The 23,354-nt window shown below is 37.4% G+C and overlaps 4 protein-coding genes and 2 long non-coding RNA genes across 12 annotated transcripts; 3 read left to right on the top strand and 3 right to left on the bottom strand.

Moving 5' to 3' along the window:
• Positions 1-2: 2 nt before the first annotated feature.
• LOC124204022 lies at positions 3-599 on the bottom strand. The gene is made up of 2 exons (XR_006878713.1): positions 444-599; positions 3-378 (listed from the first exon to the last, which is right to left on the bottom strand). It is a non-coding gene; the product is annotated as an uncharacterized LOC124204022 (long non-coding RNA).
• Positions 600-3,251: 2,652 nt separating this feature from the next.
• Positions 3,252-8,052, top strand: LOC124204009 (E3 ubiquitin-protein ligase BRE1-like). Of its 2 annotated transcripts, none has more exons than XM_046600990.1 (20): positions 3,252-3,444; positions 3,572-3,703; positions 3,774-3,853; positions 3,928-4,460; positions 4,522-4,584; positions 4,650-4,703; positions 4,811-4,951; positions 5,018-5,092; positions 5,180-5,263; positions 5,386-5,460; positions 5,525-5,599; positions 5,699-5,782; positions 6,001-6,075; positions 6,154-6,216; positions 6,499-6,588; positions 6,655-6,717; positions 6,913-6,978; positions 7,046-7,150; positions 7,215-7,364; positions 7,430-8,052. In XM_046600990.1, the coding sequence occupies exons 2-20, from the start codon at positions 3,695-3,697 to the stop codon at positions 7,945-7,947; spliced, it is 2,403 nt and encodes an 800-aa protein (XP_046456946.1). In that variant the 5' UTR covers positions 3,252-3,444; positions 3,572-3,694; the 3' UTR covers positions 7,948-8,052. The 2 variants fall into 2 exon arrangements, with proteins under 2 accessions (XP_046456946.1, XP_046456945.1); XM_046600989.1 differs by having other exon boundaries at positions 3,774-3,864; positions 3,939-4,460.
• Positions 8,053-8,320: 268 nt separating this feature from the next.
• Positions 8,321-10,523, top strand: LOC124204015. 3 transcript variants are annotated; one of them, XM_046601003.1, is made up of 6 exons: positions 8,329-8,468; positions 8,533-8,603; positions 8,788-9,073; positions 9,146-9,406; positions 9,470-9,539; positions 9,606-10,523. In XM_046601003.1, exons 3-6 carry the CDS (start codon positions 8,823-8,825, stop codon positions 10,143-10,145), a joined length of 1,122 nt encoding a protein of 373 aa, XP_046456959.1. In that variant the 5' UTR covers positions 8,329-8,468; positions 8,533-8,603; positions 8,788-8,822; the 3' UTR covers positions 10,146-10,523. The 3 variants fall into 3 exon arrangements, with proteins under 3 accessions (XP_046456957.1, XP_046456959.1, XP_046456958.1); XM_046601002.1 differs by having other exon boundaries at positions 8,530-8,603; XM_046601001.1 differs by lacking the exon at positions 8,533-8,603 and having other exon boundaries at positions 8,321-8,468.
• A 106-nt stretch (positions 10,524-10,629) lies between these two features.
• Positions 10,630-23,340, top strand: LOC124204024. The gene is made up of 4 exons (XR_006878717.1): positions 10,630-10,696; positions 10,915-11,040; positions 16,226-16,344; positions 22,485-23,340. It is a non-coding gene; the product is annotated as an uncharacterized LOC124204024 (long non-coding RNA).
• LOC124204012 lies at positions 11,026-13,208 on the bottom strand. Of its 4 annotated transcripts, none has more exons than XM_046600996.1 (9): positions 12,966-13,208; positions 12,697-12,868; positions 12,456-12,631; positions 12,225-12,381; positions 11,981-12,163; positions 11,737-11,922; positions 11,526-11,662; positions 11,378-11,462; positions 11,026-11,306 (listed from the first exon to the last, which is right to left on the bottom strand). In XM_046600996.1, the coding sequence occupies exons 1-9, from the start codon at positions 13,206-13,208 to the stop codon at positions 11,218-11,220; spliced, it is 1,428 nt and encodes a 475-aa protein (XP_046456952.1). In that variant the 3' UTR covers positions 11,026-11,217. The 4 variants fall into 4 exon arrangements, with proteins under 4 accessions (XP_046456952.1, XP_046456953.1, XP_046456950.1 ...); XM_046600997.1 differs by having other exon boundaries at positions 12,228-12,381; XM_046600994.1 differs by having other exon boundaries at positions 11,378-11,662.
• On the bottom strand, positions 13,817-18,332 carry LOC124204008 (platelet-derived growth factor receptor alpha-like). The gene is made up of 15 exons (XM_046600988.1): positions 17,927-18,332; positions 16,894-17,053; positions 16,640-16,809; positions 16,410-16,563; positions 16,184-16,357; positions 15,921-16,103; positions 15,709-15,851; positions 15,498-15,639; positions 15,198-15,425; positions 14,958-15,108; positions 14,773-14,870; positions 14,535-14,680; positions 14,304-14,423; positions 14,105-14,234; positions 13,817-14,040 (listed from the first exon to the last, which is right to left on the bottom strand). The coding sequence occupies exons 1-15, from the start codon at positions 18,203-18,205 to the stop codon at positions 13,823-13,825; spliced, it is 2,496 nt and encodes an 831-aa protein (XP_046456944.1). The 5' UTR covers positions 18,206-18,332; the 3' UTR covers positions 13,817-13,822.
• Positions 23,341-23,354: the final 14 nt, after the last annotated feature.

Raw genomic sequence — 23,354 nt, 5'->3', positions numbered from 1 at the left:
TGTCCGTGATGGTTTATTTGTTATTTTTATTGACGCTTTATAGAGTCGTAATGAAAGTTCTCGAGTGTAACTTTTTTCCAGTTCATTTTACTGTCTTTATTTTATTGCTGACGACAATATGAGGGCCGAAATAGTCATTTTCATTTCTAGCTATTGAATTCTTTTATTTTCGACGATACTAGATGTTCAGCAGACAATGCCATTGCTACACTATTTCGTAATAGTAGACGTAGAATAGACAAGCGACAAAAGCCACCCACGATACGAAATGTGGAATCACTTTTCGAGTTAATGGAGCATTTCCATCGCTGGCCGGCCCAGTTTGCTCATTACCGCTTGCGTTTCGGCTCTGGGCCATTGAATAACAGTCGCCTTCTTCTGAATAAGAGAACAAAATGAAGAAAACACTGTGTCTTAGGGAACTATATAGAATAACGACTTACAGCGCGGTGTCAGTGGGAACTTTGTGCGGGGAGATCAGTTGGCATACTGTATGGCGGGAAGGAAAGAAAACCAACTCGTGATTATTTGAGGTAACAATCTTATCATCGCTTTTTCCATTCCGCATCCCACATCTTATCTCTTTCTAATACTTTAACATACACAGGCGGGTTACAGAGTGTATAATATGAAAATTTACTGTCTGGCTTTTAAAAACACATCATGAAATTTGAAAAAAAAAGAGTGTCTAGACTCGCTAGACTTCATGTTTGAGAACCCATTTTCGTATAGTCTCGGGGGAGTGATAAGGCTTTTACTAAAAACGCCGGATTTTCCTCATGGGGCCCAACAGAGCGTTTCGGTCTTGATATTGTGATACTAGGAAACTTGAATAGCCCTTAAATCAAGATGTTCCATAATGGAACGGTGAGTAGGCACACGTGCACTATGGGAGTGTAGGCCATGCGGATATTGCGGTAAATTTCCATACCTGTCCATCCAATTGTTAAACGTGGAAATTGGTTTATGAAAAGCTGATCTAACTTTATTTGATCTTTTTTAATTCCTCTTGAGAATTAAAATCTATTGAATCGTTATTATTGCTTTTCTTGGGAAGAATAAGTTGAATAAACCTATAACATTCTAACTAATACACTGAAAATTAGTTCGCGCCTTTACAATCTTTTTCGTTGGATTTAGCTGTTTACCTACCTTTCTAGTTTCTACCGTGAAAATTGAAAAATGGTGTTAATTCTTTCAATACAATAGGTGAATCGCCGGATAGGTGGCAGCTCTCGACTCGAGTGGTCATTGGTCAAGCTCGATTTCTCAAAACGTCGTCTGCAATATTGTTTAACACATTTGAAATTTAAGAATTCAGACAATACCAGACAATTTTTTGTAGTTTTTCATTTTCGGAAGCTCATTAGCCTACAATCGGTAATTGTCTTTTGTTTCTGTTTCATGTATTATCACACTTAGGATTGTGTGATTGTGACTTTTAGAAAAAAAACAAACAAAAAAACTTGTAAGATTGAGCTTTTCTATATTTGCGTTCGGTTCGTTTCGTTTGGAGCACGTGAAATGTAGTCTATTTATTCTGATTATGTTTCTTTACAAAAAGAACCAACTTCTTACTTATGAACAAAGGTTACAAAAAAAAACTTAGTTTTTGTCATAACAGCTAGTCAGCTAGCTTAAAAGTAAAATTGTGTAGTACCATTTAGCATAGATAACAGTCGACATGCTGGTATATTTTATCAAATTTTGTTTTCATGTAGAGTTAACAAGTGTATATATGTCTACTTGTAAGTTTGCTAACATGGTGGGCAATCAGTTGGTTCATCAGTTTGATTTGAATAAGAAGGGAAAATTTTTCGTTCATTAGCTTATTTTAATCTTGTTTTCTATTTACAGCTCTTTTTTCAGGTGTAGCAGGTGAAAAATGATCTACAAAACTCCATCCTCACGAGTCTGTTATTGGAACATTCGAACTTCAACATTATTTTTACTCGATCAGTAAGTCATCGTTTATTTTTCTGTAAAAATCCTATTTATTACATCAATAGGAGGCATCGAAGTAAGATAGGCTACACTTTTACTAATAAAAATATATTGTAAGGAACGTGAACACGTGAAAAAGACAGATTTTTTTGTACAGATGATAATGTCACATTATTTAGTTGGGATATATAAGAGGTCTCCTTAAGGTATTGCAGTAGGAGTAGACTACAAAATGGAAAGCTATTATTGATCTTAATCCGTCTTAATCGGCTAATAGAAACCATTAATAACTGACTTTCAATTCGCTTACTTAAGTAAGCAGTAACTAAGATTCCTTTGCCACCAAATGCTTTGCCACTAAGCGATTCAGAGTCAACATTTCACTACGTTACTAAATTTATTCCGTTTATCACTCACGCTACACAAAAAATTATAATAATAATATTCACCATGCATGACCTTTGACCCGTGAAAGTAGTCCAAAATCCAAAATCCAAAAAAAAAGAGCTGACTTCGTTGATGGGAAAAACCCAGTTGGAAAAACCCGGTAGGAAAAACCCAGCGACCTAGACAAAATAATATCAAGTATGTCATCGCGTTTCATCGTGAAACAAAATCTTATGTTCTGTACTTAGACGCGTAAACATGGCATCTATCTGTTCTTTAAAAGAAATTTTGACATCATCTAATGTATTTTTTTTTAAGCAGCTACCACGCCGTGTGGTTATTAACAGAAAAGTGCAGTTTTTCATCGCAGACATCGCAAATCAGAGACATCTTACTCCATGTCTTGTTCCAATTGTTCAGTAGGTGCGGAAGGTGAAAGCAGCTTCTTTTTTTCCCTTTTTTTGGCATTTTTTAATGAATTTATTTGATCAAAAGTAAAGCTAGAATTAAAACTTTAAACATACGTAGTGTCATGATCACCCCTATCATTACATGTCCTTTTTGCCTTTTTGTTATTTGCAGCGATAAGATGAGCCATTTCTTAGTAAGAAAATCTTACAACAAGGCGTGGCGCGTCACGCGTAGGCTACGACAGAAAATAAGGGAAAATGCTAGACGGGATTTGCTTCAAAAGTGTCGGCCATTAGAAGGCAAACAGCTGGATTGGACACAAATTTAGTAGAATGACTGTATAATGCAAAATTTCATGAAGTAACCCTTGACTCACTGACATCATTAACACAATTCATTTGAACTGCGATATATAGTAACAAGTATTCAAGTCTGTTAGTACGTAACTATATTTTGTGGAGCATACAATAATTATTTTGTGGTTTATGTTGATTCGCTATAGGAATAAACTGACACGCCACGACTCCAAGTTATTCCCGCTCTATTTTGGAATCAGAGACTGCACGCCGCTACTATACTTTAATCATAAACATCCGATGTCATGCAGCGAGTCATTCCTGATGGTAATGTTTCGACATCGTGAGAAAATAAGATTGTCATCCGACCCGTCATCTCAAATGTCATTCAATCCAAACAAGTAAAGTAAGTCGTTCGCAACTTTTTGAACAAATTTCTCAGGGTCGACACTACGAATATTTTAAACATCAATTTTACGTCAAGAGCCAATGAGGGACACGGAGTTATAATTATTTTATTTCTTGTTGGTTAGTTCGTGCGCATCGAGTAGCCTATATAACAAGCCAAAAATCGAAAGTTTTTTCAAATGAATTCCTACTGTCACATCTAACATCTTAACCCAAATTTCTCCGAAGCAACTGTATTTTGCCATTCTATGTTAGAGGTAATAAATATTCAACAAATTTACAAATAATTAACTATGTTAACATTTGAATTTGAAATGCCATTTACAGATGAGGATTTTTCTGCCATGGCAACTGGTGGTTGCGTTTACTCTTTTTCTGGATGCTTCTTCAGAATCTGAGTTGCCTATTCCTTCAACCATCTCATCCGAGGCTTACGATACGATTATATGTCACCGCAGACTTCAGAATCCGAGTTGCCTAATCCTTCAACCGATCCCACCTTATCCGCGACATCTGTTGATAAACCACTGCCGACTAAATTTTCCTCCATGCAGTACGGTTCCGCTTGTATCAATATCTACGACAGTCGAACAACTTTAAACAACAAGATCATCTTTTTCTACTCGCCGATTGCTCAACTGAATCACAAAGATACCGTGTTTTTCTTTAATCAAACGGCCAATCAGGGATTAATCAGTTTGAGTTATTCAATATGGAATGAAGTTGTTGGAATCAAAGTATCCCGTCACCTTACTCAAGCCCTAAACCAAGAAGTTGAGCCGAATCAAGTGAAAGTTTTTCCTTTCGACAGCGTCTGGTTGACTAGCATAGCGCAATCATCTGGTGATTTCTCATTGACTAATGAGCGACTCACATATAAGGATGAGCAGTCACTCCGGTTTAGTTTAACCTGCCTGACATACGAAGATTGCGATCAAGTGAAGGCTAAAATTCGTAGTAATCCGGAGCAGTTTGAAAATTTGAAACTTTATTTCAGTCCTCAATGGAACGATAGTAGGTTTATAAAATTTTTTATGGATTCATAAGCAAACTCAAATTTTACTTGGATTTGTAGATTACTGTTTCTCCGATGGGGTTGAAATATCTCAAGAAGACGAATTGTCTATCAAACTTGAAGGTACTGTATATTAGTAAATAATTAACATATGAAATTAGATGAAACACAAATTGCAACATTTTCAGAATTGGAAAAACGTTTGGAAGAAACCAAATTGAATTTCATCAAGGAACTAACAAGTAATTTTACAATTATGTTAAAATACTAATTTTACATAAATTGTAATTTTAAATAATTTTATAATTGTGCATCATAAATTCAACATTAGAATTTTTAAATGTTTTAGAGACAACTCAACGTATGAAATCAGAGACAACACTGACGGTTGAGTCATTATCATCGATTATTGTGGGAAAGTCAGAAATTTTTCAAGAATCAATTAATGCATCATATGTCGCCATGGAGATTTTGAAAACGGAACAAAAAGGTTTAATTGCTGACTACCCGCAGAAGAAAAACTAAACTGAACGATTACTTATTTTTACAATTTTAGAAACCAAAAAGGATTTAGCAGCAATTTCACAGATGTTAGCAAATAAAATGAATATCACGGAAGAAAATCTAACAGGTAATTTGTGTCGTTATTAGATCTTTTAATAATTATTTTATGTCTGATAAACATTCCTATTTGTGTATTATACATTTGGATCCAAAGTGACTTTTGCGAATTTGGAAGCTACCAGAAACGAGTTAACCCAAACGAAGACCACCGTTGAGGAATTGTCTGCGAAATTAAAGGGTAAATTGGCAAATAGCCAACGAATAGCTCAAGGGTGCTGAATGTTACGATGAGCTATTGAGAAATAAGCGAGAATCTTGTTGTATTTTTTTTAGTTAATTCAGTTTCATTGATTATTATAGGTAATTCAGAAATTTTGCAAAAATCTGTGAATGCATCTCAAGTCGCCGTGGAGAATTTGAAAACGGACCAAAAAGGTTTTACTTGTTGAATACTTGCAGAAGAAAAATATACTAAATAAGTAGTTTATTTTTATTTTAGAAACCAAAAGCGATTTAGCAGCGATTTCACAGTTATTAGCAATTAAAATGAATGTCACTGAAGAAAATCTAGCAGGTAATTTGTATAGTTATTATAAGATTTTTGAGTTAAATTTTAATGCTCGAAAAACATTCCTGCTGGTGTATTGCATGTATTTAACGTTTGTGTCCAAAGTGACTTTTGCGAATTTGGAAGCAACCAGAAACGAATTAACCCAAACGAAGACCACCGTCGATGAATTGTCTGCAAAATTAAAGGGTAAATTAGAATAGCCGCGAAAATGCGCTTAATGCGCTAAATATAACTTTAGATAAGTTGATGAGAAATAAGCGCAAATCTCTTTGTAATATATATCTCATTATTCAGTTTTACGACATTTTAAATTAAAGTATTATGTAAAACTTGAATTTTAGAATTTTATACAATTTGGAGAAAAAAAAATTTAATTGAACTTGTACTCTGATGATTACATCCAGGGACTAAGCAGGAACTGGAGCAAACGAAGAACGATTTAATCAAATCCGTCGATGATTTGTCAACAAAATTAAATTGTAATTTATTTTTTGTATTGAAAAATAGGAAAAAGTTACAGATGTTTAAAACCTTTGCAAATTGCAATTATAATCTAGCGACTAAAAAGGAATTGGGAGGAATGAAGATCATCGACGAAAATTTTTCAACTGAACTCAAAGGTAAATGGCTTCAAATATTCATAGCAAAGGAAAGTTCTTCTTAAGTAACTTAAGTGAGAAATTTTTTCTTTATACTACAACTGATAAACGTATTTTAAATGCCATGTTTCTGCTAAAATATTTAAGGCCTACCTAATTACCTATTTATTGTGGAATTTTTAATTTAGAAAATTTTAAATGGTTTAACTTTTACTAATTTCTAATTTGGAAGAAAATTAGAAAAATAATTAAACTAAATTGTATTTATTAAAATTAAAACAAATTTATTGTGACTACATACAGTGACTAAGCAGAAGTTGGAAGAAACAAAGTTGGAGAAAACGAGGGACGATTTAACCAACTCCGTCAACTATGTTGCTACAAAATTAAACTGTAATCTGATATATTGAAAAAAAAGAAAACATTTGCATATATTTAATGCCTTTTCAATTACATTAGCGGTTGAAAAAAAATTGGCTGGAATGAAGATCATCGACGAAAATTTTTCAACTCAACTCGAAGGTAAGTCGAACGTCCCTTTTAAAAATATTCATAGAAAATGGGAAGAGCATTATTGAATTATCTTTGGAAAAGTTCTTCCGTATGTTACAACCAACATACGTAAAATTAAATTGTTATATTCCTAATATTTCTTATTTAATATTTTATGCGTAATTAAATTTATTCATATTAAATTTGTTTTCTGTTGTTATGTAGCAAATTCACGGCGGTTAAGCTACGAATTAAAAGTCGCCGAAGAAAATATGAGACAAGAACTTAGAGGTATATACATATATTTTTTTAAAATTTATGAATAATTGTTTTAACTTAGTCGTTTGAAATGGTCCAGCAACTTCGAATCATTTGGAATCCACTACTACAAATTTGAACAGAGCGAGAACAGAATTGAGTAGCACGAATGCTGTCGTTTCCGATTTGACCACTAAATTAAACGGTAAAATAAAAAGCTTATTTGCTTTTATAAAAATGAAATAAATAAACGATTTGTAATTCCACAGCTAGAACGAGTGAAATAGTCGATATTGGTAAAATGCCAACCTCGTGTTCAGATCTGAAGCGAATGGGACATAAACTAAGCGGATTCTTTTCTGTAAAAGGATCGAAAAAGTTAGAAACAGTTTTCTGTGATTTTTATCCTAATCAAAATGGTAAGACATAGTTTTACCTTATTGGTTCAAGTAACAAATTTTCTATTGCGAACTCTTGTTTGCAGGCAAAGAAAGATGGATTGGTTACGTCGACGTCAAATCAGCGCCTGTTCATTTCTTCGTCCAGAAAAATTCTTCATTTGTCCAAAAGGACAAGCCAATTCCGTTCGAACTTTCGGTATTGAACGTGGGAGATGCCATGAATTTGACATCCGGCATATTCACGGCACCACGAAAGGGAATTTATTACTTCTCTTTCACGGGAAATGCGGGATTTCCAGCTTCATCTTCAGATGTGTTTACAGATGACTCCAAAAAGTGGCGATCTTCCGTTTATTTAAGAGTTCGTCTTTACTTCAACGGAACTAAAATGGGGGTGGGTAATGTTCAAGAAGCTAACACCGTCGCCGGTCAGCATAGTCCGTTTGTCGTCCAGTCGACACTGGAATTAAATTCAGGCGATCGCGTCTGGTTACAGATGGATGGTATGTCCCCAGGAGCGGTGTTGCATGAAGACAAAGATTTCAAATTCAATCACTTCACTGGTTTTATTTTGGAAGAGGAAATTGTGGCATCCCTTTGAGCATTTGTGTTGAGAGATCATCCAAAATGCGCAAAACGATTGTCGACTGACTTATACGTGTACTTTTTTATGGGATAATATAAGGGAAATTTAAAAAAAATCATTTGCTTCTAGTTTTTAAATTATGAAAACCAGAAAAGTAAAAAAATTTGATGTGAATGCGAATGAACATTGTTAATTCTCAAAAGGTTTTTATCTGCAAAAATGTAGGTTACACAAGAAGAGAGTTTAAAATCAAAGTATTTTTTTTTCGTTGGTCGATTAGAGTGTCTATTTATTTCAAACCTTGAAAATCTGGCCTAATTATCTCACGAGCGCAACTCGAGAGTCATTTATTTTATTCGAAAAAGTTGACAATTATGCAGACGCCTATTTGGCGGCGTTCGCTGGCATGGCGTATCGTGATCGCTGATCTAGTCAAGGCGAACTAAGCTGATGGTTTCCTTTCATTTTAATTTACTTTTGGTTTTCTCTCCTTATTAGACGTGCGTTAACCTAGACCGTAGTATAACCATTTAAAGGTAAGTCTATAATTCATTCTTATAACTTTCGGCTATTTTATTTTATTTGTTTTTAACTAAGAAGACACAGCAGACACCTCTCGTGATTAGGATTAAAATTATTTTCGTTGAATCTGAAAACGTCTCTAGATTAAGGTTTGACATACGTTATGCAATCATTTGAAAATAATTTACTAACCTTTTCTTAATAACACGAAAATGTGTTTGCTGTAATAATTTAAAAAATATTTTCTAGCAGTTAGAGATGCATACTTGGTACCATTGCTTGTTAATTAATTTCATTCTTTCTTCTATCTTTCTTTCATTTAACATTGAACAGTATTCACGACGCTGCATCGTATATTATTGTTTACGATGTCGCTGTCGCATGATGGAATAGGATCACTTAGCCGGCGTAAACCTTTCTTGTTACCATCACCTGGGGAACAACATGTGTTCAGTCATCAGAGTAGGCTCTTGCTGCCATCGAATGAACATCCGTTCAGCCAAAGGAAACGACACCGTCAACCCCTACTACCGACACCCATCCACCCGCCATTCGCTCAACAGTGGCGAACCTTCTTGCCGCCATTCCATGTCATCCACCCATTCATCCAATATAATAAGTATTACGGCTGATTGCTTTTCTTCTTAGGGAAACTTAACTAATTAACTTGGTTTTACTCTTTTCCATTCAGGAACAGAATACATTTGTGGAGAAATAGAATTAATAATTACTCAAGCCCAAATTATAGTTGGCGTCATCCGTCTATGATGAGAAACACTGGAAGTCAATTTGTAAAGAGAAAATGTCTGCTATCGCCTTTTAAAAAACAATTAACAGGTCATCAGAATTTTTCAAATATTCCATCTCCGAGTCACAAAATCGTTCCAATTGATTTTGTCAGAGGTGATGAATCGGATATAATTCAAGACAAAATGGACACTTACTCTCAAAGGTATTTCATGGAACTCATAATGTCTCATCTTTACGTTATTTTTCATATGAAAATTAATTTTAGTGACAAGTTGGTAAAACTGGGTGAGTGGGAAAAACACACGAAAGGAATCGGTGTCAAACTTCTATTGAAGGTATTTTTTAATGATTGGTTGATATGGTCAAAATTTCTAATCTCTCATTCGACTATGTCTACATAGATGGGTTTCCAACCGGGTAAAGGTCTGGGGAAAAGTCTGCAAGGACGAACACAACCTGTAGAAGCAATGGCGCCCAATGGAGGAGGAGCAATTGGAAGTGACAAACAGGTGCTACTGTCACCTGCCCAACAGTCTGCTGAGTATAGTTGCCAAGCGTCCAATGACTTGCAATCACCAAGTAGCTATCTGATTGCAGCCACATCAACCCCGGAAGTGATTTGCATATCGAGTTCAGACGAGAACGATTATTTGATTCTGCACGACGATGAGTGTTTATTACCGGAAGTTCCCTCTCCAGTTTGTCATACCTCATCCGAGGCAAATCTAATGCAAACCAGGGAGAAACGTTTGAGCGAATTGCCGTGGACTTACGAAACATTGTGCTCTACTTCTTCAAGGATCCCAACCAGCGCCAATTCACCTTCTGCTGTCAAACCATACTCCGCAACGTCGACAGAATCGCCGGATATTGTTTATATTTCCAGTTCAGATGAAGGCGAATGTGTGGTTCTATGCGATAATTCCCCACGTCAACGTTAATGTAATCGTGATGGCATTTAAGCCTATAGGATTACTATTACAGGCGGATGTCCTCGGACGAGATTAATTTTCCATAGAAAATTAAAGCTATAGACAGCCATATCACCTTGCCCCCCTCCCCCTCCCAGAAGCATATTGCCCAGCAATCTTCGCCGCTCCTTAAAGGAAATATAATACTTTTTGTTTTTCTATTCATCCATATTAAGGTACTGCAATTTTGAACTGTGAAAAATAATTGCTATTTTCATTTTAGATCACTCACAAATCAAAATTTTACTTTATGTAGGCTTGTTTTGTGTTTGACTGTTTGTGTTATTTAATTCATGTTCCTGAAGAAAAATGACTTTCCGATGTATTAGTACAAGTTTTTCAAAATAAGGCATTTCAGTTTATTTACCAAAAGAAGAAAACAAAACATTCGCCATTACGGAAATGCGAAATGGCAACAACTCGAGTGGATTGCAGACGATAATTTTGCGAATGTGGCACATGGTGTTTTGTGTGTACGACTTAACGTGTCTACATAGTTTGTGTTCAAAATCCCCATCGAGGTTTGTTTACATTTCATAACCATTTTATTGTTCTTTTCTCTCATTACTGTTCAGGATTATGTCATAGAATTTTGTTTAGCTAAGTTAAGTTTATCTTTCAGGTTATTTTGCCTGAAAGATGATACCTGAAAGATGATAATACCTATCAAGGAAATGGATAAGGCTCATAAAAAAATCTTTTTCAAAGAATAAGAATACATCTTTTTGTAATTCTTTAGATGTGCAAGCTGATCCAGACCTGATTTCTGTCATTGCTGTTGCAGCATATTAAGTGTCATCGTGGTGTCATCAAAAACAACAAATTATTGTGATGTATCAAACAAATGGTCTTCTATCTCTCAAAGGTAGATATATATTTTCATTCAAAAACTGTCATATTTTTAAGTCACCATCATTCAGTGTAATGGGAAAGGGTTTTCTGTAATCTGATGGCATTTAATACCTACAGATAACATATTTTTGTGGGATAAAGGAGGTCACCTGTTTTTTTTCATAAGTTTTATGACACTGGAAACAAGTCATCAATCATTATTGATTCCTTGTGCAGTATTATTAAGTGAATAGAATTCATCTCTTGATGATTCGTTCATCTGTCTGTTATCTTGCGAATCTGAAAAGGAAGTAAAACCCCATTAGTAATTTTTTTTAAAGACAGTTTTTATTTTGAAAAGTCAGCAGCACCGTATGATGTCGTTATCAGTTCAGTTTGCTCCTCAATTGGCGATTCCAAGTTGTTTTCCACTTTTTCTCGAAATCCGCTTCGTTTCTTTTCGTTGGACAAAATTAAGTAAACGCGTGGGTAAAGTATGCCATCATTTGCACCGCTTACCTTGTCGAAATAAGGTTTGACAGCGATACAGATTCCTATAGCAAATAATATTGCAAGAGTCACAGAAAAGGCAACAGTTGTGCTGTTGTTTTCTCCTTTACTCCGCACGTAATAAACCACTGGATCGTACCTTATTTCTGGAAATCAATAGTGCAAATTAATAGCGTCGTTTCTTCCAAATCAAGCATTGCAAAGTTGAGCTAGGAAATACCTTTAATTGTTAAAGAAATGGTTTTCGATACAGGTTGCGTATCGATATTTGCTGTACATTTGAAAATTATTGAAGTATTCCACGGATCAAATGGTATTTGACTAGCAAAATCGAACAGATCCAGTCGACTTTCGTAAAAGGTGTAACCCATTCCGCTATAATAATTTGTAGACTGGATGTGTATACCTAAAATAAAAGGTGAATTATAGCGAATCGATTCCGCTTTTCTTTAAAAATCTCTAACCTTCGGTTGGGTTAGACTCGTTTAAGACGTGCATTTCTCCGTCGTCGCCGATTTGATAGGCCCATTCCGGTTGCGAAGGAAACTCTGAGGTAGCAGAAGTACGGCAAATAAAAGTGGCGTTACTACCATCCAGCCAGGCTTGTAGCGTATCGTCAATCTCGTCTATTCGAGTCAGTTCCATTCCTGTTTTTTTGTTTTGTTTGATTATTTACTTTTGAACTCGTTTCAACAAGTTGTCATTTACTACCCAAGACGTAGATAGAGAAGTATTCGTAAATAACGGCATTGTCCATTTTACCAACGCATCCGTATTCTCCAGAGTCATTAATCTTCGGATTTGTTAGTGTCATGCCGAGTTTCGGTTCGAACGCCCAGTTAGAATCCGGTTGCGATAACAAATCCTGTTGATTGAATTTATAAAACAACGTCAGATATAAATATGAGAAACCTGTTTTTGTGGGGAAATCTAAGTCACCGTGATATTATCCCAATCCCATTCACCATTTGTGCTGAGTTTCTCACGACTCAGCGAAACTGTCACATTAGGATGGGTCGGCTTGCAAGGGATGAGAAGAGATTCACCTTGTCGGTGCTCAAATTTGGGAAATAAGTACTTGTCGTCCATCTTATCGATTATGAGAGTTGTATCGCCTATTAATGACATTTTAATTTTTATTCAAATCAATGGGTTTTACGTCAGGCTAAACTAAATTAACTGTGAACGTAAACGTATTGGCTGATTTTCCCAATTGTGTTCCACGACAAGATTTCGACGCAACCAAAGTAGCCCGTATCTTCAGGTATGGAATTCATTAACGTCATCGTCGAACTCAGGTGCGTGTCATTCCTGTTAAAAGTCTTGAGCAAGCGTTTCTCAACGCCACTTTTCTAAATGGGGGGAATTTTAAAAAGAAAACCTTGAAGAATTCACTGAAGCGCAGCGAAATTGAAAAAAGTCTATTTTGGTTGTTTGTTTTTTATTTACCGGATTCCTGGTAAGGTAGCTGGGCAAGATCCAAGAAATATTGTTTTCCCTTTTGTCGTATTCATTTACATATTGATAGGTGCAGGTGAGTGTCAAGTGTGAACCGGCTTGGACCACTCGTTCAGTGTCACCGGGAATGATTTCGAGCTGTTGACATTCTGTTTGAATGGCGAATAGAAAGTAGAAAAGAGCAAGTGGAATCGTCTTCAACTGAAAATCACCGAAAGCCAGTAAGCTCGACATTGAAATAGAGAATAAGTGTACTTCACTTTTGGAATGAATGCCAACCGTTTTTTTCACAATCACAAGCACATCAGCACAGTAGGCTTATCACGCTAAAACTCGCAAGACGAAACAAAATTGCCGGGAGTGAAAAACGTACGTTTCTTTGAGCTTTGCTTCTTGACAGACACTGACAGAGAAAAGGAGGTCGGATACATGCATACAATACAGAGAGAGAGAGAGAGATTGCCGGCGGGATTCTGGGAAAAAACCGATTCCCATTTTGGTCAGACTCCTACCGTGTTTCGAATAAAAACAGGCGTGCATTTTGTTGTTTTTTTTGTTTTTCGCTTGGCAACAGCTCTTTTAATTGTTCCCTTCAGCGGTTTGTTCCGATGTGGAAGTGAGGAAACCCTCGGTATATGCACAGCCCCCTCGTCCGTCTCTGTCTGTTGGATTCCCTTATCGGTGAAATTCATAGCGGTTTTCTTATTTTAGTTGAAGACGTTGCAGAGTATTTTCTTGGAGGTACCAGCGATAGTGTTGGGAATATTTAAAACTATAGCAGTTCTGTCCTTATTTTGTCCATTCACAAATAAGGTGACGCTTCTTCTTTCTCTCCGCAACTTGTTTTTTCACTTATTTGAGCAGTTCCCCGAATCGCATTCTAATGTGAGATTTGTCATGTAACCGCTGATGGTATCCTCCAGTTGACCAAATGTGGGCCTCTCTTTCGGCTCCCTTTTCCAACAATTGGCCATCAATTCTCCAAAGAAATTTGGCGCGTTTTCTGGTTTTTCCATTCGATATCCTTTTTGAATCTCTTTGATGAGTTGGTGACCGGCATCCATTCCTGTATAGTCACATGGTTGAGTAATCCAATTAATGTCACATGACGTGGCTTCTGGTCTCCTTACCTGGATATGGAACACTGCCTAAGGCGAAAAGTTCCCAGAGTACAACTCCGAACGACCAGACGTCTGATTGACTGGAAAAGATGCAATCTGTCAGTGATTCGATGGCCATCCACTTGACAGGCATCAATCCCTGTTGTTATATAAGAATGACAGCTTCGTTCCAGATATTATTTTAAAAGTAATTTATAGGTATATATACCTCCTTTCGCTCGTAGTTGCCTTCGTAATACATTTTCTTGGCCATTCCAAAGTCTGCCACTTTGACTATTCCGTCGTCGGCCAGCAAAACGTTTCGTGCCGCCAAATCGCCGTGGAGTACCTATATAAGGACGTTTTTAGTTTAGTAGGATAACTAATGAGGCTCCCCCCCCTCCACTTAAGCCCACTTATTTTGATTACTGTGAGAATTACCCCCCCAAAGGGCACATACATTTTTGCTAACCAAGTAGTTCATTCCTCTTGCTATTTGAAAGGACCAGGATATTAGATCGCATGTAGAGATTAATCGATTCATCACGTCGTAATGGTGATTCTGGTAATACGGTTCCGTTGCTTGTAGATCCGCTAATGGTAGACCTTTATAATATGAAATAAAATAAGAAACAAAATGTGTAAATCAATGGGTGACGTTTTGATTGCAATTCGTTGTTCTTTACTGCTATACTTACTCTGGCGCTCAACGTCAGCATCTGAATAGTCACTGGTAGTTGCGTGATCTTGGATGTTTCCTCTTTCACCTTGGCTTTCAACTTCTTTGACATTCAAACTGTAAAATTTAAAAAAAAAACGGGAATGAACCGCGGGATGAGAACCAAACGTGCCTGTTGACGTTTTTAGATTCCTTTCACATTACCTCATGGCCATGTAGGGTATTTCCTTGATCTCGTTATCGGATTTTATTTTACCAAACATGTCAACCAAGTTGACGAAAGTTTTTCGATGATTTGACAAATAAGATTTCAAGCTGCCGTAGCGGCAGTATTCGACAATGATGAATAGTTCGCCTTAAAAAGAAATTTTTTAAATTTAAGGCTTTCTGTCAGTCAAAAGTTTTGTTTGGAAAATGTTTCAAGGCAGTCATTCCTATTTTTACCTTTTGATATTTGTTTGGTGCAAGCTCCGAGTAGATTCACGACGTTCAGGTGGGACCCCAAAAAGATCAGAATTTTCATTTCACTGATGAGAGCTTCTACAGCTGCGACGTTAGTTGGCGACCGTACCATTTTGACGGCTACCGTTTGGACAGATTCACCGGAGCCTGCTATGCCCACAGCTTCGGCTTTGACAACACGTCCAAAGCATCCGGCTCCCAACTGCATTCCTGAATTGATATTAGCTCTTTTACGTGCCAAGCCATAAGACTAGTAGCCATTTTTTTTTAACTCAATCGAACCGAGTTTGAGACGACATCTGGGAAATTCCCACCGTTTGTCGTAGGACAGCAGCTCAGTTTGATCGACCAACGGCAGCTGAGGATTAATATTTTTCGAGCTTCCTTCCAGCAATTTCTTTGCTCCTGGAAAGACTTGTCGTTTCTGGAAATCGTAACCCAATGGGAGAATATTAAAAATAGATTTTATAATAATCTAAATTTGTCCGCTCACCAAATCGTAATAGAGTTTGAAACCGATACCGATTCCCAGTAGCAGTAACAGCGCCAGAGTTACGGATAAGGCGACGAAGGTTGTACTTTTTATTCTCTTTTCCAGCCGGACCAAGTTAGTCACTGGATCGTTGTTGGTATCATCTATGGAAATCGGATTCTTCCATGACCAACGACGAAATATATCGTGCGTGATTTAATCGAGTCTATTACCTCTTTTAATGCGCCAAGATATGGTTTTAGTTGCCGAGTCTTTATCTTTGTTGGCTTTGCATTGAAACGTCGTGTAAGTTCTTTTATTGATTTCAAAGAGCTCCAATCGACTTTCGAAATAATTTAAAGTGAATCCACCCGTGTTTCTTTGTTTACTGTAATCGTGCGTTGTTACGCGAATGCCTGATTTGATTAAATGGTTCACGATCCAGACAATATTGACAATTGAATTATTTTTTAAATCAGAGCTTTTGAGGGCTAACCTTCAGGCGGATTAATTTCATCGATTTTCTTCATTTTTCCAGTGCCGTTGATCTCGAAGGCCCATTCCGGCGGAGCGGGAAATTTGATTTCGGCAAACATGGTGCTACAGATCAAGGTGATGTTGCTGCCTTCCGGCGGATCGTCAGGTTCCCCGACTCTGGTAAGCTCGATTCCTACTTTCCTATTTAGTCAATCACGCACGGTAAAATGATATTGGTCACGTACCTTTGACACTGATGGTGAAATGTTTCTCGTTAGCGATGTTGTTCATTGCGCCAACACACCGGTAATTGCCGGTAGTGCCGATCATCACTTTTTTAAGTGTCAGCCCAAGGTCCAAATCCAACGACCAATCGGATTTCGAATGGGCTAGCACATCCTGATTAATAAGAGATTTTTCGCCAACATTATAGCACTGGATTATCTTTATAGATTTATGTTCTTAAAATAATTGCCTCGGAATCGGGTTCTTTGTTGAGTTGGTCGACGTGGATGAGTGAAACGGTGACGTTGGGATGAGTGGGTTTGCACGGAATGTGTACACCCAATTCGCCTTGATTGAAAAAGTAGAGGTAGTAGTTTGGATAGTAACTCTTGTCGTTCATGATGACCAGGTTCCTGCCATCTGAAATGAGCAACAATATAACATTACGACGTTAACAGATGTAATATTCCACCCGTCATCAGACTTAATGCCAAGAGAGCCAACCGAACACGTAGATGTATTGTTTCATTTCCAGGTCGCCATAGTGAAACCGGAAATAACCCATGTCTTGGTGGGTGACGTTTATCAGTGTCATTGTCGACGTCATGTGGGTGCTGTTCCGGTGAAACGTCCGGATGAAGCGAGAAGGCTCGACCGTCATCAGCTGTAAATATTATTTCAAAGAAATTTGCGTCAATACCCAATATAGGTAGTTGATTGAGTGACCTGGAATCGTAATTCGATGCACTACGCAATAACTAGGATGGAGAAAAAAAGGAGAACGTAATTCCCAGACAAGCCGTCTGGGTTTGATAAATAACCCACCATAACCAATTCGACTGGAATGACACATTTGTTTGTCTGCTTCCTGAAAAGGGTAACGGTGAATGGGCGCTTAATTCAAACTGATTGCGCGGAAGAAAGTGACAGACAAAACGAAGCTCAAAGAAAGCTAGTGAGTAGTTTACAGGAGGTTTAATTTTACACTTAATTCTATTCGTTGTCGAGTTTTTAAAAAACCACTGCCCTGTTGTGTAATACGCGTATTAAAAAATAAAGAAAACTGTCAAAAGGCATATATTTTATCCATCGCATAACCTACGGGTGATTGTCGGAAACTTTCCCGTGGCTATAAGGCAACCAACTCTTTTTCCCACTACACTATTTTGATATATATGTTGTCCGTAGAGATTCCCATTCGACCCAACGGCCAGTAAAACGAAACAACGTCTATGAGTTATTGATGCCACGGTGGCGTATAAAAAGTCTTCGTCACCGAGAAGATAAATTGTTTCCCATAGCACTGTTCAAAGAACGATTGTGAAAAATACTGTCCCAGTTGTTTCCATAGAAACTTGAAGCATACTTTTTCCCAACTACCGTCACCATAGATAGTTTATTTCCTAGGCGCAAAACCCCCTTAAATGTTCATTCTAACTTTCACGCACAACAGATTTTTCTATGGCGCATAGACAAAAGCGAATGAAAATGATTAGTCGTCTTCCCTTTTCAAATATTTGCTTACTACTGAAATTACTTTTGAAAATTTAGCGAGGTTGTCGGGCAGGTCCCATTTCCAAGTCAGGTTCTTGGATCGATTTCCGCCGCTGTCGTCCTCGAAGGCATAGCTACAAATGATTGTGACGGTCGAATTGGGTGCCACCACTTGGTGCGGGCTGTCGGGAGTCATCCGCCAGACACCTTGATCCATTCCTAGAGCCTCGCCTCTTTGTTTGATTACTGCGAAAATGAAATAAACTGAAATCAATTGCATCGGCTCCAAACCGAAATTCGCGCCAAGCTTTGAGTTGAACATGTTGCGCACTGAAATCGTTGACGAATTATCTCCCTCGAACGATCACAGCCCCTAAAATAATTTTTGTTTGAGACAACTGGTGCTTCTGTTTTTGAACTGCGTGCGGGGAAACGAAGCGAGAAACTAGATAGAAACCCGACCGAATTTTGTGCTATCATGTCGGCCAATATGTGTGTATACCTGACATGTACACAGTTGTACAGCTGGCACAGTCATGCGCAAAGGCCGGACACTAGGTTGTTTGGTTCCAAAAATGTTCAGCGCAGTCTGTTACTTAGGGGATGAATTTACTTTGAAGGCTATTCGCTTCTTTTTGCTCTGACTCAAAGTCCTGGTGGATTTATGCAGTGAAATGTTTATTGCGTCAGCGATATAGGCTTGTTGTTGAATGAATTTTTATTCAATCCCTTTCACGAAAGATTTCCGAACATTTTGCTTTTTCTGTTATAAAATTGAAGCGCCAAATTTATTAAAATTATAATTGAATAATTCCTCACTCTTAGTTTAGCGCTATTTTTGGAAGTCTTTTTCCATTTCACCGATTTCACTCGACTCCTCAGCAAGAAGTCGATGAAATCCAAATGTTGACAAACACAGTAGCAATTTTCCGTGTGCCATTATTTGCCCCACAAGTGGATTGGATTAACGATGCCCTTTTACCTCTCTTGCTCTTTTGTCTCCGAGATCAAACAACAGTCACGTAGCTTCCATAGTTAGTCAGTTTATACAGGGCTATATTCAAACTAGGCAATTTTGAAGCGCCAAATCTCATAAAAAGTGCGCATTACCCCCTCCGCTTGCGCCAGTTTTTGTGTTTTTCCAACGAGCTGGGACTTTCTTGCTCTGACTTTTCATTAGTTGAAAGGGCGTGTATAATAGTGGGTGGGAATATTGTGGTCCTGACAGCTCCATGTCGGTACGTTTTGAATGGGGGTGCGCCGAGTCAGGTTTTGATAGCACCTCCTCATGAATCACGGTACTACACGATATTCTTTCGGCCATAAAATCGTTGTGTCGCTGAGAGGGGATATTGTGACTTGGGAAACTCAAATATTCACTCTCTTTATGTGTTTAGACTCTACCCCCTTTCTTTCCGTGTGCACTTCATTCTTACAAGTACACGTAGGCTTATAAACTTTTTCGTTCACCCCAGGCTCCCTATTTGGGTTTTTATCAGCGCTGGCCACTTAGCCGGCATTATGTCATCGCATCAATGCATCGTTGTTGCGAAGCTATTAAAAGTCGATCGGCGACGTGAACTGCCTTTGCGTGTGTATACCTATAACCGTTTCATCAGCCGTGTGCTACGCCCCAAAATAACACGGTTAACGTCAACTATTTTCCAGTTGGCTTATCCACAGCTGTTGGGAGCCCCACGTTACTTACATGCGTACAGTGTCACAGACACAATTCGCTGAATTATTCATGTTCCTTTTTTTAATTAGAAATAGACTACGTGTTGTAGTGCACTGAATAATAAAAATATGTCGCCATTTGTGTTTGCTCCGCGGTAGGACAACATTCAACCCAAAACTGGAAAGGTCGAATCTGACGAAATCAAAGCCGACAACAGAAATGCAGTGATGTTTTGAATAAAAAAACAGTTTCGAAGAAATCTTTCATTCGTACAGCCACGGAAAGTAAAGTTGGGATATGAACAAGTTATTTCGAGCGTCTGGAAAAAAGAAAATCTTTTGTATTATTGATTTAGCGGACTGTGTGGGAGTTCAAGAAAGAAAAAGTAGACGTGTGTTATAGACGGAGAAAGCAAATCATAATATACCCTTTGCACTTTTTGCAGCAGAGACTATAGATATTATGTCCAGTTTTTGAGCCTCTCTCTGCTGGGTCTAACAGCTGCGTACATCAGCGCTTTTTCATTACAAAGGTTGTCCACCATATTTCGGGTAATTGCACCATAAACAAACCATCTGATAAAGGCTCCCCCCTTGTTTTCTTTTTATTCAGGGCGTATTCGTATCTCAAAGCGACTTGTATACCGTCTCTGATTCTTCTCCGAATGCTTGTCCTATAGTGATTACATTTGTTATAGCCTCTTTTTTATCGCGTACCCAGTGTACTATTAACCTCTGGAATTTCTCAGATGACCGACAACGTTCAGTCATATGTCAAACAACATTCGGTTATTTTAAAATTTGATTCATGTCAGCCAACCGCCAGTATATGAAATATGTTCATCACTAACCGGTCGTCCATATCAATCTAAGAATAACGGCTCTACTTAATTGAAGCGGATAGAAAAATGGGAAAAACCGTAAAATCACAAATAGCCATTTCAGCCAAATCCTTACTTATCCACTATAGCTTGTGTACCAAGCGAAATTTTTACTTCATTTAAATTGGTCGCATCAAAATTAAATCCAAAATAATTGCAATAAAGAAATGCGCAGTGCGGGGGAGGAGAGATCATGGAAAATTTATTGGGAAAAAGGAAACTCAATAAGTGAGTGCTGCCAAGACAATGTTTTTTGTTGTTGTTAAGGAATGCAATTTTTTTTTTATTTTCTGGCGACATAAAACATCGATCTTCTAGATTGTCGAGGAAACGTGGGGAATCGTTCCTTCGATGGGCGGGTTCACTGGGTGGGCGGGAGCGAGTGATTTGTCTTTTAACTTCTTGTCTAACAGATTTGCAAGTCTGAAAAGATCTGTCGTAGTCTTTTCTTCGTTGAATTTTTTTTTTTTAAATAAGGAATACTCAAATTTGAATAATAAGAGCAGACAGACTCCGGCGCTGATAATATTCCGCCAGTTGATTAAATATAGGCCACTCTTTTTCCGAATCTTTTTTCAATTGTTTGACATAATCTCACCTTTTCAATTCGTTTCCTGATTTTCCCTTGCGGTATTCTGTTTATTTCTTTCTTATATTGGTGTCAAACATCCATTACCCAGTATATGGTCACATTTACAACTTCTTCTATGCCGATATCTTGTTCCATTTTGCCTAGCCTTAACCGTACGGATTAATGAAACATTTCGGTGATGGGTGATTAGATAAATAAATTTGCAAGTTGCCGAACGTTAATACCGTACTCGACTGCCCAAAGCTTACCTGCCATACGTATTTAGCACTATAAAAATACAAGGCTAGGCATTTTGTTGCGTTATTTTTGGACGACAAAACCATCAACATTTTTATCGTTATCCGCAATACTTTCGTATTTTTATTCTGCCCGAACACTGATTGAAAACGTTCCGTTGGATACGAGGCGGATCTGGTGACGGAATTGTTATGCAGACAGAATTCAACTTTAAATGGGCTCCCCTACGGCGTACTTTTCTATCCTGACATTTTTTTTTTTCATAGATAATATAATTCCTGCGTGGATTCTTAGATGTTACTGAATTTAATTATTTGCGTGTTGATTTAGTTATTTGTGTGGTATCTGGTAACATAGCCTTTAAGGCTTCTGATTCTAATTCTATTGTCGAACATGAAAATAAGTAATAACTAAAAAAATTATTGGAGTTCTATCGTCGCGTAGTGGAGTTCTACTGTGGGCACTGGAGTTCTATTGTCGGGTATTTTTAATAATATTTAAAAAAAGGATTTCTTATGTCGTTGGAGTTCTACTGTCGCATACCGAGAAACATTTAAAATTATCTAAAATAGTGGGGTTCTATTGTCGGTGGAGTTCTTCTGTCTTTGGAGTTCTACGGTCGCCATACCGATGGTTCAGCCTTCAGGTATAAATTTACCAGATGTTGAGTCCTCAGAGTTGATATTTCGCAATGTAGGCTTTAAATTATTTGTCAAATTGTTTGTATTTGAAATTTTTAAATAACTTTCAGTTTTGTTACAACACGAAGGTAAAGAATTTGATTGCATTGCATTTGCCGCCTGATACAGGCGATTGTATAGCATCTAGCGGAGAAATTCTTTACTGCCTATCGGCCATTGCCATTCATCGTCTGCTACTTCATTTTTTCATTTCTCACGTGGTCGGAGTCGAGACGGTCGCCTGGTCGCCATTTTTCTGAAATTTTGAAATTCCTTGTCTAGTTGATTATCTAGCTTCTCATTATGGTACTCAGTATTGTTTCAAATTTTTTGTTGTCATTTCATTTTCATTAAACACTTCTCGCTGTCAAACAGTATCGATATTTGTTCTTCATGTCCAGCCCAGCTTTTGATTCGTTGCTCAAAGTAACTTCCATATTGAAATTTTCCCAAAATAGTTTGTTCTTGTTTATTTAAGTTAGAATAGTTAATGAAACTAAACATTAATTGTGTTAATCTCTCTATTTTATTCAGATTTCCTGTCATCAGAAGTTGGTGAGGTGTTAAGTGACGGTGAGGTGTTAAGAAATCTGCCAGATTGACCAGGACTCGTGTTCATCACCAAATTATTTCATGTAGTAATTTACCTGTTAAGTGAACACTAAGATTATATTGTGATTCCTTTTCCTAAGTTGAGACATCAACATTTTCGTAAAAGGTTTTTTTTTGTGTTAGGATTCATTTTTGACAGGAAAATTAAAAGGAGGGATTTTTTTTGGGGGGGAAGGAGTTAATTTGGATTCTTTAATTTTATTTCTGAAGGTGGACGAGGTCGCAAGATTCAAACTTAACTGTAAATTCCTTGACCCTTGTTCTGTGGCGTTGGAGGACAGCGTCATTTGACAGAATTTTCGAGTATTGTACATTTCTTTTGTTCCTGTTCCCAGAAAATTGACTCAGTTTCAGCCATGTCAAGCGATTTCGTAAGGAATGGTCTCAATTAGATAATGTTTTTTATTAGCTTGACTTTACTTCTCCCCGAGATTAGTTGCTCCTGACTAGTAATTGCTATTTTCCGTATCGACTTCTTCCTAATAGTAATTGCCACAATCTTCTCCTGACTGAATGTCTTGGATGCAGTTTTATCATGGCCATGTTTACAGTTTGACTGATGGGAGGTTTCACGCAGTCATACAATTAACACAGATTGGGATAAATTTTGTTCTTTCATTTGAAGACATTTCTAAAAAGATTTCCCGAACATCAACCAGCTCTTTCTCTTGCTAAATAAACTGTATATATTCGTTTACGATATGTAGTGTGTTTAAAAGTATTGATTCTTAAAGTTGAGATGTGTAATTAAAAACAGAAATAAATAGTTGGAATTGCATTTATTTTCCCACC

The sequence above is a fragment of the Daphnia pulex genome, chromosome 10 (genome assembly GCF_021134715.1).
Source record: "Daphnia pulex isolate KAP4 chromosome 10, ASM2113471v1".
NCBI lineage: Eukaryota > Metazoa > Arthropoda > Branchiopoda > Diplostraca > Daphniidae > Daphnia > Daphnia pulex.
This window is presented reverse-complemented; position numbering and strand designations above follow the sequence as displayed.